The 15,628-nt window shown below is 40.8% G+C and overlaps 1 protein-coding gene across 1 annotated transcript in view; it reads left to right on the top strand.

Moving 5' to 3' along the window:
• LOC137327968 (low-density lipoprotein receptor-related protein 5-like) overlaps positions 1-15,628 on the top strand; it is a 229,864-nt gene that overhangs the window by 68,025 nt on the left and 146,211 nt on the right. Inside the window, exon 4 of the mRNA XM_067993981.1 lies at positions 9,463-9,659. Within this exon, the coding sequence (XP_067850082.1) occupies positions 9,463-9,659 (197 nt within the window). The remainder of the gene's footprint in view (positions 1-9,462; positions 9,660-15,628) is intronic.

The raw sequence follows: 15,628 nt of genomic DNA, 5'->3' as shown, positions 1-15,628 counted from the left end.
TGAATGAAGCTAGCCCCACAAAATGAGGTTAACATCAGACAGAAGCTAATAATACACCATCAACTAATGGAGGACTGATTGGAAAATCTACCTGGATTGTTTTCCAGCTGCTCTCTGTAATGTCAGCAATATAACCAAACAGATCTTTCATTGCAGAGCAGTACAAAATAGCACTCAAAAATCCCAGGAGAAGGTGGTTCAGATGATGAAAGCTATAGGGATTCAGTGTACTGCATGTATATTTTCTGCAGAAGGCTGACTAAAATGTAAATTTTGCATTTCAGACTTGTGGAGTAGATTCTGCTTGCACTTTATACAGGCTTGCTTTGAAAATCAAGGAGCAGTATGATTTTAACAAAAAAAGGCAGATTGGGAGTTTAATGTATCCTGTATCTCTACTGAGGGGGAGATGCATTTTTTTTCCAGTAATTTGTGTATTGCATCCACAACACAGCTGATGCTGCCTGGCTCATATCGAGTGGAATGAAATTTAGCTCACTATTGCATTTGTCACTATTGTGTAGCACTCTCTTTCCGGGGAGCTGCGTCAGACAGCAAGTCGGCAGGAAAGGTATAGCTACAATCTTGTAATCCCAGCTGTATTTAAAATGTAAGCTCTGGTAGGATTACAGGATTGTCGTTCAACTTTAAATTAATTACAAAAAAAAACTTCAGTCGTTAGTTTTTTTTGGTTTATGGTGCAATTCAATACTAGCACCTTTTATCACCAATGATATTTTCAAGTTCTTGAAATTGGGTTTATACTTGTAAATTACAAATTCTGTTACAGTCCACATAAGGGTCTCTCTTTCCCCACATGGATCAAGAGGTAATTGGATTATGCAGTTTTGTAGCCCCGAGCCATATAAATTTGGAAAGTCTCCAGTTTGATGCCTGATCTTGAGTTATCTGATCTGGCCTGGGGAGGCACATGGGTGGAACATACTCTAACTGGCCTTGTCATTCTCAGGATAAGAAGGAGAAGCGTTAAGGTACCGGTTCTTGTCCAAAAGCCCATGCACGTGTAGATGTTGGGTGAGGATTGAACTGAGCTCAGTTGCGATGCTCCCTTTAGTCAAATAGCCTTTTGGAGATGTTGTCCGTTCATGCATAAGAATGGCTTCTTGGGCAAGGTACTAGAGAGAGTGTGCATTGCCAGCAAAGCCCCTGTATGAGTTTCCACATTCGAGAGGAAGAATAGGGGAGATCTTTGGAGGGAAAAGCCATTAAACATGGTTTGGGGGGTGGGGGGGGGGTTGGGTGGTGGTAGTTTGGTCAGCACTTGAAATTGTCCCAACACATCCACAGTTTCAATGAGATGCAACTACTCTTATGGTGCCATTGCTTGTACATAAAACGAATTACATCAAAGTTTGTTTGGCTGGGTAGCCTTTCTTGCTGAAGTAAAAATATCTGCAAACTAATGGGAAGCGGGTAAAATTCAATACCTTTAATGGCTTACCCATCGGATGATGTGCTACAGGGTGAGTTAGTTAAGGGCTAGATTTTTCTCCGACTTGCTGCCTGATTTCAGCATGACTGGAAGAGGAAAATGGAGCCATGACCCATCCTACTGCATCTCTGCCTTTAACAATGCCATAAATGTTTTCACCCGGAAGTGAGATGAGAGGCCAAAAAAGCCCAACTACTGAAGGCTTGTGTGTAAATTCGATTTAAATGCTGTATGACCATAGCTGCCATTTTCCCAATGGTTCTGTCTGTGCCTATCCATCACTAAGAAAGGCAGTAAATAAGGGCATTATGGTTCCTAGGCGACTGCCTAGGGTGGAAATACGTTTCAGAGGAAGCTTCACATATTTAAATCAATGCAGTTGCTTCACAATAATCATTTGGAGTACTTTTTTTTTGTGTGTGTTGTCACCAAAACCGTTCTAGGTTCAGTACTCTGCCTTATGCTCTGAGACTTACTCTTTTTTTTTCAAACCCAGAAACATTCAGCAGAGGAGGCAGTAGGAATGCTAAAATTGGTTTCAGCTTCTTTTGAGTTGGGGAGGAAATCATTGTTTGTGGTCCCACGTTTAGATGTCAGATGTGAACAGGATCGGGCTCATCTGATGCCCATGTGGTGGAATAGCCAGGTGACTGTCTCTATTTGGCTCACGCCTGTGGAATGGTCACTATGGTAACATACCAGAGTCAACGGATTCAAGGTGGTGGGGGTGGGATTGGTGGAGAAAGGCAAGGGACACTAATGCTCCTTTCACATTATTAATCAATAAGCATTTTTTAAGGAGCTACTGAAAAGAGAAAAGAAATGGCTTTCTGAATTTGAAGCAGAAATATTTGTCAGCCTTTTTGCAATGCTTTTAAAAGAATTGTATATTTTTCCATGTTGTTTTGAGTAGATCATTATGGAGGAAGAAGAATGTATCACCTTCCTTTGTTTAAAGAAAAATTGGGAGATATTTAAATGTAGCATGTATGATATTCATTTTGTTTAGTATGTAATTGCTGCTGCTATCTTAATGGCCACCAATGTTGAGCTTTTATTTAATGGCACAGCATGTTCTGTGTTTTTTTTAATATGTTTTTTGGATTGCTCTACAGTTTCTGGCACAAAGTTAATGCCTCACAACTATGGATTAAAATTCCAGCCTTCCATTTGTAGAATAGCTCATTTCAGCATCAATTGTTTAATTTTTGCAGCTGCAGTAAACTTTTTGTTGACCTACTTAAGCCACTTTCAAAGCCTTCAAAACAGATTCCATGGATCCTTCCTGAATGTACCTCACAACCACACAATATTTGAGAAAGTGCCAACAAAATAATAAATTGCCGATGATGCAATTCTGCTTTTTAAAGTATTGCAACATTTGGTGATTGTACTTTCCCAGCAGCTGTTGAAAAAATGTTTTTATCCATTACATAGAACTTTGCATGTATCACAACTTAGGTGTTAATAGTGGTGCAGAACAACATTTTTGTGTGTTTGTGTTTATTTAAGGCTTAGCCTCGCCTCAGTGGTAGCATTCTCACCTCTGACTTGGAAGGTCGCAGGTTCAAACCCCACTCCAGGACTGGAACACATAATCAAAGATTGACACTTCAGTGTAGTATTGAGGGAGTGCTGCACTATCGGAGGTGCAGTCTTCAGATGAGATGTTAAACTGAGAATCTGCCTACTCAGTCAATCATAGAAAATTTACAGCACAGAAGGAGGCCATTCAGCCCATTGTGTCCGCACCAGCCGAAAATGAGTCACCCAGCTTAATCCCACTTTCCAGCACTTGGTCCGTAGCCTTGTAGGTCACGGCTCTGCAAGTGCACATCCAGGTACTTTTTAAATGAGTTGAGGGTTTCTGCCTCTACCACCCTTTCAGGCAGTGAGTTCCAAACCCCTACCACCCTCTGGGTGAAAAATCTTTTTCTCAGCTCCCCTCTAATCCTTCTACCAATCACTTTAAATCTATGCCCCCTGGTTATTGACCCCTCTGCTAAGGGAACTAGGTCCTTCCTATCCACTCTATCTAGGCCCCTCATAATTTTGTACACCTCAATTAAATCACCCCTCAGCCTCCTCTGTTCCAAAGAGAACAACCCCAGCCTATCCAATCTTTCCTCATAGCTAAAATTCTCCAGTCCTGGCAACATCCTTGTAAATCTCCACTGTACCCTCTCTAGTGCAATTACATCCTTCGTGTAATGTGGTGACCAGAACTGTACACAGTACTCAAGCTGTGGCCTTACCAGTGTTTTATACGGTTCCAGCATAACCCTCCCTGCTCTTATATTTTATGCTTTGGTTAATAGAGGAAAGTATTCCATATGCCATCTTAACCGCCTTATCCACCTGTCCTGCTACCTTCACGGATCTGTGAACATTCACTCCAAGGTCCCTCATTTCCTCTACGCCTTTCAGTATCCTCCCATTTATTGTGTATTCCCTTGCCTTGTTTGCCCTCCCCAAATGCATTACCTCACACTTTTCCAGATTGAATTTCATTTGCCACTTTTCTGCCCACCCATTGATATCTTCCTCCTCACTATCAACCACACGGCCAATTTTTCTATCATCTGCAAACTTCTTAATCATGCCCCTTACATTTAAGTCCAAATCATTAATATATACCTCAAAAAGCAAGGGACCTAGTACTGAGCCCTGCTGAAGCCCACTGGAAACAGCCTTCCAGTCACAAAAACACCCTTTGCTTCCCGCCATTGAGCCAATTTTGGATCCAACTTGCCATGCTCCCTTGGATCCCATGGGCTTGTACTTTTTTGACCCGTCTGCCGTATGGGACCTTGCTAAAATCTTTGTAGACTACATCAAATGTATTACCCTCATTGACCCCCCCTTGTTACCTCCTCAAAAAAATTCAATGAAGTTAGTCAGACACGACCTTCCCGTAACAAATCCATGCTGACTGTCCTTGATTACTCCGTGCCTTTCTAAGTGACTGTTTATCCTGTCCCTCAGAATTGATTCCAATAATTTGCCCACCACTGAGGTTAGACTGACTGGTCTGTAATTACTCGGTCTATCCCTCGCTCCCTTTTTAAACAAAGGTACAACGTTAGCAGTCCTCCAATCCTCCGGCACCACGCCTGTATACAGTGAGGATTGGAAAATGATGGTCAGGGCCTCCACTATTTCTCCCCTTGCTTCTTTTAACAGCCTGGGATACATTTCATCTGGCCCTGGTGATTTATCTACTTTCAAAGATGCTAATCCCCTTAATACTTCCTCTCTCACGATGTTCATCCCATCCAATATTTCACACTCCTCCCCCTTAACTACAATGTCTGTATCGTCCCTCTATTTGTGAAGACAGACGCAAAGTATTCATTAAGAACCGTACCAACATCTTCCACCTCCGCGCATAGGTTACCTTTTTGGTCTCCAATAGGCCCTACACTTTTCTTAGTTATCCTCTTGTTCTTAATTTATTTATAAAACATCTTTGGGTTTTCCTTGATTTTACTTGCTAATATTCTTTGCTTTCCTAATTTCCTTTTTAATTTCACCCTTGCACTTTTTATACTCCTCTAGGCTTTCTGTAATATTGAGTTCCCGTTGTCTGATATTAACTTTCCTTTTCTGTATGTTCCTTGACATCCAGGGGGCTCTAGATTTGGCAGCCCCACCCTTTCTCTTTGTGGGAACATTTTTACTCTGCACCCCTTGAATGCCTCCCACTGCCCTGACATTGATTTATCTTCAAGTAGCTGTTTCCAGTCCACTTTTGCTAAATCACTTCTCAGCTTAGTAAAATTGGCCTTTCCCCAATTGAGAACTTTAACTCTATCTTTGTCCTTTTCCATAACTATGCTAAAACTAACTGAATTATGATCACTACCACCGAAATGCTCTCCCACTGATACTCCTTCCACCTGCCCAGCCTCATTTCCTAAAACTAAATTCAGAACTGCCCCCCCCCCCCACCTCTTGTTGAGCTTTCTACGTACTGGCTAAAAAAGTTCTCCTGAATGCAATTTAAGAATTTTGTGCCCTCTATACCCTTAACACTGTTTGTGTCCCAGTTAATATTAGATTGAATGTAGAAGATCCCATGACTCTATTCAAAGAAGAGCTGGGGAGTTCTCCCAGTGTTCTGGCCATCATTTATCCCTCAACAAACAACACCAAAACAGATTACCAGGTCATTAATCTCATTCCTGTTTGGGATCTTGTGCACAAATTGTCTGCTGCATTTCCCTGCAAAGCAATTCAAAAATAATTCATTGGCTGTGAAGTGCTTTGGGAATATCCTGAGGGCATGAAAGGTGCTATATAAATGCAAGTTCTTTATTTGTTTTTTTATAAATCCTGATGAATTGAATCCCAGATCAGCTCCCAATTTAATTTTAATTTTAGGTTGAGAGATGGTAAATGACCATTAAATGCATATGTTGCGTTCCATAAGAGATGTACCATGAAATAGTTTGATTTTAGGATCTCAGTAGAAACGTAAGTCATTAATCTTTGCTCTGTACAAAATGTTTTGTTCTCTGGCAAACTGCCAAGTCATCTTGCTACATGTTAGAATGATGCCCTTGGCACATGGCAATTGCTGATGCCAGAAGCAAGTGCTGTGTAGTGGAAAGTTGAGATTTTCAGCTTCCAACAAGGTGTAGTAAAAACTTTCAATTAATATATAGATTTATAAAAAAGACAATCTGAAGGCTTGGTATTTAACAGGTAAGATGGGAGAAAGGAGTTAAAGCGCTTTCAGTGGTTCAAATAATGTTGTATACCATGAAAGCAAAGCTCAATCCCTTTATCCAAGTCTCTACAACCCAATGGGTGTTGCAAACTCTTCAACTCATTCATAAATAGAAAAATGAGACCCAAGTTTGGTTGATTTGAATTTTTCAAAATTTGCTGTGTTTTTCTAAATGTAATTTCTCTTATTCCATCTCTTTTCCCCCCCTCCCCCCCCACAAACTGTATACCATGCCCTCTTTTATGTGAGTGTAGGGAAAGAGGCAGGTGACATGTTCCAGTTTCTGATTATGCCCGATTTTTGCCAGCCTTGATGAAGTATACAATAGCACGCTTGGTTGACTTTCTGTTTCATTACTTTATATTTATTTCTTCCTTTCCCTCTTTACCTATAAAGCTCCTCTCTTCTTCCCTAAGTAACAATCGATTGGGTGGTATCTTTTCTCTGTGATCTAGGTTTGAATTCACCTCAGGCTGACAAGATGAAGGTTTTCTTTTTCTGCTGGCAGCAAGAGTGCGATGTGAAATGAGTTTGGGCCGTATCAATTTATAGCTTATGTGGACCCTACTGTGCCTAAATTGGCAATGTCAATAAAGGACAACAAGCTGGTATGGGAAATGGAAATGTCTCACTAGTATAGGAATGGGTGCCTTTCTCAGGTTGAGGTACATTGTTTGGACAGAGTCCAGAGAAATTTACTCTGCGTACGGCCTGTAGTATACTTGACATGGAATACTTGACGTTGAATACTTGATGATGATTTTAGACTATAGACTTTACAAATGAACGCTTGGCATAGAGCTTTTGCATGATGGAAGCACGTATCAGGAATTTGCGTGCAGAGGTCCTTTATGGAAGGAGAACTGTGCAGGATGTACTGACATCTGTGCCCAAATTCACTATGTGCACTGCCATCATGAGAATCTCTGCGCTGACTATGCTAATTTGTAAAATTTACGCATCGGTGTTTGATATGGAAAGTGAATTATCTCAAGTGCTCTGTAGGATGGCAAAAGCAGCCTTTTAAACAAGCAAAGTCCACACTGCAATAGAATCATAGAAAGGTTATGATTGAGCACAACAAATATTTTGGTGTCTTATTTGTAATATTTTTAAACACTCATTTCTTAATTTAAATTTTATTTTAATGCATAAAGGCAGTATTCATTAAATATTTGTTCTCCTTGGAACGGAGAAGGTTGAAAGGAGATTTGATAGAGGTATTCAAAATCATGAAGGGTCTAGACAGAGTAGATAGAGAGAAACTGTTCCCATTGGTGGAAGGATCAAGAACCAGAGGGCTTAGATTGAAGGTGATTGGCAAAAGAACCAAAGGTGACATGAGGAAAAACTTTTTTACACAGCGAGTGGTTAGGATCTGGAATGCACTGCCCGAGGGGGTGGTGGAGGCAGATTCAATCATGGCCTTCAAAAGGGAACTGAATAAGTACTTGAAAGTAAAAAAATTTGCATGGCTACGGGGATGGGGCGGGGGAGTGGGACTAGCTGGATTGCTGTTGCATAGAGCCAGTGTGGACTTGATGGGCCAAATGGCCTCCTTCCATACTGTAACCTTTCTATGATTCTATTGCAGTATGGACTTTGCTTTTTTAAAAGGTTGCATTTGCCATCCTACAGGGCACTTGAGATAATTCACAAATTATAGGCAGATTACTGTGCTTAATTTGGTAATCATAAATAGATTTAAACCACTTGAAAAATTTTGCTTCCATTGAACATTGTGCTGGGTTAAAGAACACATGTGTATAAATTAGGGTATAGACATTCAGTGCTGAGGTTTGTAGGAAAAAAATGAGATTCAAGTAAAATCCGCTACCTAAAACTTAAACCTTCAGTAAAGTACAAATAATTTGACCGAGCTTGAGTATAGATGAAAGCTGGTTCTGTTTTGGAAAAGAAAAGTCAATACCTAAATAGAAAAGTGCACTGGGATAAACGGCCTGTAAGATGTGCTGTCTTTTGGATGAGATGTTAAACCCAACCCCTGTCTGCCCTCAGGTGGATGTAATAACACTATTTGAAGATGAGCGGGGGAGTTTATCCAGTGTCCTAGCCAATATTTATCCCCCAACCAACATCACAAAATCAGATTGTCTGGACTTTTATCTCATTGCTGTTTGTGGGACCTTGCTGAACACACATTGGCTGCCATATTTGCCTACATTACAACAGTAACTACATTTCAAAAGTACTTCATTGGCACTGAAGCATTTTGTGATGTCCTGAGCTCAAGAAAAGTGCTATATAAATGCAAATTGTTTCTTTTGGCAATTAGTTGAGAAATGCTATATTTTTTGATGTACGGTATTTTTTTATTTCCTTATGTTAAAATGGCTAGTTTGCAAAATGTTAAGTTATTGTGCCTCCAGAAAGTGTCCTGGAACATAATATAATATGGATTTTCATTAACTCTAAAGTGATCTGTATTGGAAGTTTTTGTCTTTAATTTTTTTTATGCCTCACTTTTATATTGCACGAAGAAAATGGTTTCATTTTTCAAAATGATATCCCTAATTTCACAGTGCTTCAGTTCTCCACCGATATCCAGCCAATTGTAAAGTCTGTAATTTTCTGGCTCCACAAAATTGTTCTTTTGCATCTTTAGCTCACTCTCCACCATCAGAATCCAAATCCATGCATTCATCACCTCAAAGATTGATTTCTACAATTCTTTCCCTTGCTGGCTTCCCGCCCTGTTTCCTCCACATACTTAAGTTAACACTGAACTCTATAGCCCAGCTTTTTTTCTCAGACAGAGTCAAATCATCCCTTTTCTTTTTAAGCTCCGCTTGCTCACCTCTACTGGCATATCAATATAAAGATCCTCATCCTGGATTTCAAATTACTTCATGGTTTCTCTTCGCTTTATAAAAGCAATTTTCTCCAGCCATCCATTCCAACCCACACCTCTGCTTTTCCAACTCCAGATTACTGTTCATTGTCCCAGCCTTCAACTTCATCTGAGACTGATCTTTCAGTTGCTGCTCTTTGGAACACTCTTCCCGAAACCACTGACCCGTACTATCTCCCTTTCTTCCTTCAAATGGCTTACAAAACTTATCTCTTTACTCCTGCCTCCCTGAATTCCTTTTAATCTCTTGCTTGGTCCTCCTTCTCCCTCTGTAAAGTGCCCTGAGGTGCTTTTCTATGTGACGGGTGATATAAAAATGCAAGTTATTTTTGTGGTTGAAAAGAGAGGACCGTTTATTAGTGCCCGTTTGCATTAACTGCTTCATTTTCTTTTGTTCTTTAACAGGCAAAAAGTTGTGCAAGGTACTCTGACTCATCCATTTGCACTGACATTGTTTGGGGAAACCTTGTACTGGACAGATTGGCAAACCCGCTCAATCCACGCTTGTAACAAGAGGACTGGGGCAAACAAACGGGAGATACTTGTCAGTATTTACTCTCCTATGGATATCCAGGTCTTCAGTCAGGAGAGGCAGCCACACAGTAAGTTTGGGGATGGGTGGGTAAAGAGTGAAACACCACAATTTAAAATAAAATTATTTTATGAAATGTTTTTTGTCGCTGTCGATATTTAAGATTTAATAGGTAAAACAGTTAATTACGGGATTTATTCTATTCTGACACACTGCAGTTATCTTTACAAAATCATTTCGTCAAGCAAAACATAGATATAGGGCATGATTTTAGCCTGGAGCCAGGAAGGGGGCGGGGGGGGCGGTGGTGGATTCCTGACTGGAAACTCGCAAGTGTGGGTTTCCCGGATGTCCTTATGATTTTGACATAAGGACGTCGTTTTTCATTTGCCAGTTCCCCGCCCGACAAGCTGGCCTGATTGACAGGCTGGCTCTCAGTCAGATGGGAGAAAGACGAAGATGTGAACAGGCAAGGGGGGAGGGGGTCAGTCAGTCGCCTGGGGGGTCAGAGATCGTTTTGGTGGGGGGGGGTTGAAGATCGTGGGGGGTGGGCAGCAGATCGTTGGTGGGGTGGGGGGTCGGGTCGGGTCGCTGCAGGTAGGCTTGTAGGGCTTGGGGGAAGTACCCCTGCTGCTCCGGGCCCACAAGCTGTGCTTTAAAGGCACTTACCTGCAGTTTCGGGCCTTCTCGCCTCCTCTCACGTGGCGTGAAGGAGAAGGCCCGGGAATCCTGGCCCCCAGGGGCTAAAATCAAAAAAGCTCTGTAAATGGAGGGCCGCAGCCTCCTTTAAAAGCTTTTAATGCCCGACCTGTCTCCTCAGAGTGGGTTGGTTGCCCGCCTCTGGGAATACTGGAAATGAGCGGGTTTTAGATTTTTGCAATTGTTACTGCCCCCCGCCCCCAACCCACCCTTTTTTCCAGACTAAAATCATGCCCATTGGGATTAAAATGAAACCGGAAAAGGATGCTTATAACAAATGTAAGATTCATAACACAGTAGAGAACCAAGCTGAAAGTCAGAAAGTACAGAGGAGATCTAAAAAAGTCCAACATAAAAGGGAACCTAAAAGACTTTTACAAACACATAAATAGTAAAAGGGTAGTCAAAGGAAGTGTGGGACCGATTAGGGACAAAAAAGGAGATCTTGTGGAGGCAGAGGGCATGATTGAGGTTCTAAATGAATACTTCGCATCCGTCTTCACTAGAGAAGAGGATATTGCCATTGTGGCAGTAAAGGAGGAGGTAGTAGCAATATTGGATAGGATAAAGAGGAGGTACTTAAAAGAGTCGCAGTATTCAAAGTAGAAGAGTCACCCGGTCCAGATGGGATGCATCCTAGGTTACTGAGGGAAGTAAGGGTGGAAATTGTGGCGGCTCTGGCCACAATCTTCCAATCCTCCTTAGATATAGTGATGGTGCCGGAGGACTGGAGTTTGCAAATGTTACACCCCTGTTCAAAAAGGGGGGGAGGGATAAACCCGACAATTACAGGTCAGTCAACCTAACATCGGTGATGGGGAAACTTTTAGAGACAACAATCCGGGACAAAATTAATTGTCACTTGGAAAAGTACGGGCTAATAATTAAAAGTCAGCATGGATTTGTTAAAGGAAAATTGTGTTTGACTAACTTGATTGAGTTCTTTGATGAAGTAACAGGGAAGCTAAATGAGGGTAGTGCGGTTGATGTTTTGTATATGGACTTTCAAAAGGCATTTGATAAAGTACCACATAATAGACTTGTTAGCAAAGTTAAAGCCCATGGGATTAAAGGGACAGTGGCAGCGTGGATACAAAATTGGCTAAGGGACAGAAAGCAAAGAGTAGTGGTGAATGGTTGCTCTTCAGACTAGAGAGAAGTATACAGTAGTGTTCCCCAGGGGTCAGTCTTCGGACCACTGCTCTTTTTTGATAAATATTAATGACCTGGACTTGGATATAGAGGGTATAATTTCAAAGTTTGCAGATGACATGAAACTTGGAAATGTAGTAAACAATGTGAAGGATAGTAACTGACTTCAGGAGGACATAGACAGACTGGTGAAATGGGCAGACACATGGCAGATGAAATATAACGTGGAGAAGTGTGAAGTGTTGCATTTTGGTAGGAAGAATGAGCAGAGGCAATATAAACTAAATGGTACAATTTTAAAGGGTGTACAGGAACAGAGAGACCTGGGGGTGTACATACACAAATCTTTGAAGCTGACAGGACAAGTTGAGAAGGCTGCTAAGAAAGCATATGGGATCCTGGGCTTTATCAATCAAGGCATAGAGTACAAAAGCAAGGAAGTTATGCTAAACCTATATAAAACACTGGTTAGGCCTCAGCTAGAGTATTGTGTTCAATTCTGGGCGCTACACTTTAAAGCCATAAGAACATAAGAAATAGGAGCAGGAGTAGGCCATACCCCGAGCCTGCTCCGCAATTCAATAAGATCATGGCTGATCTTTGACTCAACTCCACGTTCCCGCCCTATCCCCATATCCCTTGAATCCCTTAGTGTTCAAAAATCTATCGATCTCAGTCTTGAATTTACTCAATGGCTGAGCATCCACAGCCCTCTGGGGTAGAGAATTCCAAAGATTCACAACCCTCTGAGTGAAGACATTTTTCCTTATCTCGGTCCTAAATTTCCAAACCCTAGTTCTAGACTCTCCAGCCAGGGGAAACAGCCTTTAGGAAGGATGTCAAGGCCTTAGAGAGGGTGCAGAAGAGATTATTAGAATGGTGCCAGGGATGAGGGACTTCAGTTATGTGGAGAGACTGGAGAAGCTGGGGTTGTTCTCCTTAGAACAGAGAAGGTTAAGGGTAGTTTTGATAGTGGTATTCAAAGTCATGAAGGGTTTTGACAAAATAAATAAGGAGAAACTGTTTCCAGTGGCAGAAGGGTCGGTAACCAGAGGAAACATTTAAGGTGATTGGCAAAAGAGCCAGAGGCGACATGAGGAAACATTTTTTTACGCAGCGAGTTGTAATGATCTGGAATGCACTGCCTGAAAGGGTGGTGGAAGCATATTGAATAGCAACTTTCAAAGGGTAATTGGATAAATACTTGAAGGGGAAAAATTTACAGGGCTGTGGGGAAAGTGCAAGGGAATGGGACTAATTGGATAGTTCTTTCAAAGAGCTGGCACAGGCATGAGGGGCCGAATGTCCTTCTCCTATGCTGTACCTACTATGATACAAAAACCTGGAGTTGAGCTATCCTGATATAATCACATGCATATTTATGCAATCCTGGTCCAAACAAATCTGTGAAAATATCTTAAGTATTAAATTGTAATTTTGCTTGTCACATAATAAGTAATGGTATTGCTGTTGCATGTAGATCTGTTCATAAGGAACTTATATGCATATCATGGGAAGATTCCATTTCTTGACATACTGACATCACAGTAATCATACATTTTGGATTAATAACCAGCATCTGTGTGTTCATAATGTAGGCTTTGTTACAACATTGCTGTCTTCTGACTCCAAAAATTATCCCATAAACTTTGTAATTCAAAAAATCAAATGGATGAAGTTGGCAACCATTGGTATTTATTTTGAAGTTTGTATAAAAACTCAAATAATTCAAAGCAAATTTTGAATTTTTGAAGTGCTAAATCTACTGTAAGCTCTATTCATTATAAAGGCTTCAGCTGTGCTGTTATCTTAAAACTGGACAGCAGCATCTGATACCTACCATAGTGTCATCAATTCTAATTTCCAGAGTTTGTGACCAAAATGATACATTTTGTTAAGTTGTGTTTAGTTTATCGAAATGTTTAACACTGCTAAATTCTAATGAGATCTTGAACACAGAGCAGTTATGACAGTGAGTTAAGTTGGTGTCCTTTATCACTGCTTCTCTACCTCTGGTAGAAATAAGCAACTATTGCTGCATTTGTACATAATGTCACCACTGGAGTTAGCCCCAACTCCAGAGGCAGAACTGTCATATCAAATTGACAGTGCTCGTGCCTCTGGTGACCTGGAGACCCACCTCGAGAGAGAGTTTTTCCCCTGCAACACTGAATGGAAAACGCCTCTGGCAGTAAGGATAAACTTATTCCTGAATGTGACTTGGAAGCAGTTTTGCTGGCATGGTTGTTTGTGTTGCTTCGTGTGCTCTGAATTTTGCCTCACAACATGAATTGCCTTAACACATTGCAGATTCACAATATAGATGTAATATAGAAGAACATGGCTGAAAGAGTCCCAAAGGCAAACTATTTTTGGCAGCCTTATTCCTTGGACATAGACACAGTTATGGTCTCAATTTTGAGCATTCTAATGGTATTGTAACATTGCTTCCTTTGTAAGATGTCTTCCTGATACTCTAAAGCACTGACTATGAAATGTCAGGTTCCATTAGATACCATAAAGCCTGATGCTAATGGGGTTAAATGTCAGCATGTCATGACTCGGAAGTATACAGGTGCAGTGGGGCTTTTTATACTCAGCACTCTGCAGAGCATCTGGTGTTTGCAGTGTCTCTGCTCAATCACTGTACTTGTTTTCTGTGTTCAGTGTATTGCGTACAATAGCTTTTTGAGTTTGGGAATCATGGCTGCAGGGTCTTAGTAACATTGGTTATCTTGTAATCTTTCTGTCTCCTCTAATGTGCATTTTTTCCTTCATGTATTGAGAGAGTCAGAAGAAACATTAGAATCTGTAGACTTGTCAACTGAACTGCAGGTGAATAAGATTGAAAAAAAATGAGATACGAGAATCATAAAACCTGATGAGCATAATAAGTTGATATTTTAATGTATGATAGACTGTGCTTAATTTACCACAATACTCAAGATAGAGAGAGCCTGGAATTGTTAAAGGATACTGTATTTCTAAAGCTGAAGCAAATTGCTAGAAATGAGACCCCCCCCCCCCACCCCCTCCCAAGAAAGTGCATTGAAGTGTTGAGCCAGAGAAAACTATTTGGTCAGTTGAGAGAAAGGTCGTATGCTAAACATCTTTGTTGATTTTGGGGCTGTAATTTGGCACTTCCCTTAATCCTTTTTGGCTTTTCTACTCTAAAGGGAAATTGTTCAGAGCATGGCTTTTAAAAAAAAAATCAAAGCAAGATTAAAAGTGTAAATGAAATAACAGGGCACATTTTTCTGTGAAGTGGAGATAAACAGTAGCTGAATCTGGACATCATATTGTTGTTTCAGAAATAGTAGCCATATGGGCTTGGAATTTTTAGCCTCTTGTGGAAAAATCTACTATTTAGTTGGACAATAACTATGTGTGTTTTCATAACTCATTACTTTGGAAATTTGCCTGTCCATTTTGACTGGATTGCCCTGTTTCTTTAGCTGGGTTAGTAGTGTGCATTCATAGTTACAGCATTGGAGAAAAGGTAAGCAAGTGCTGTGGCACAAATTCGCAAGTACAGTACTTGTTTGTGGCATTTTCAGGGAGAAGTGTTACAGGGTATAAATTGTTTACTTTATGACTTTCATTGTCAGTGATTCAGTACAAAAATATTTTGATATGATCTCGGTGACAAAAAACTCCCTGTACAAAAGATTTTTTTTACTTTTAATGTTGCTAACCAGGAATTCAGTTTTTATAGTACTTTGAAGAATAGGAGTCAGCCTCCTGGCAGAAGGTAAATCACAGCATGACTAGTGTATCTATCAGCATGGGAGAATTGCAAAAGGCCTCATTCATCAAGGCCCCATGATTCCTGAAAGCTCGCTTGTTGATTTAAGAATGACTCAAAGATAAATGGTGTGACCAGAATTAACTTTAATCAGTTGTCTCGAGTGTGATGGTATGCCCCTCAGAGGTCAGGTTTGTAAACCTGAAGACCTGTCAAGATGAGGGAAAGAGCACAATGTGACTTATATACAGAGAAGCAGATGCAAGGAATCACAATGTGCTGTCAGGTACATGTGTTGCCAGTAGTCCTGCATTTGAAGAACATGCTTCGTATTGGTTACGTTCCCAGCATTCCTTTCAGCTTACAGAATGCTTTCTCCAGCTAGCAGTTTTTTAGGCCAGTAGCAATGAAAGCACATAATGTAACAAGAACTACTGGCACCA

This window comes from Heptranchias perlo, chromosome 12, assembly GCF_035084215.1.
Source record: "Heptranchias perlo isolate sHepPer1 chromosome 12, sHepPer1.hap1, whole genome shotgun sequence".
Lineage (NCBI taxonomy): Eukaryota > Metazoa > Chordata > Chondrichthyes > Hexanchiformes > Hexanchidae > Heptranchias > Heptranchias perlo.
The sequence above is the reverse complement of the archived record's forward strand: the minus strand, read 5'-3'. Positions and strand labels throughout refer to the sequence as shown.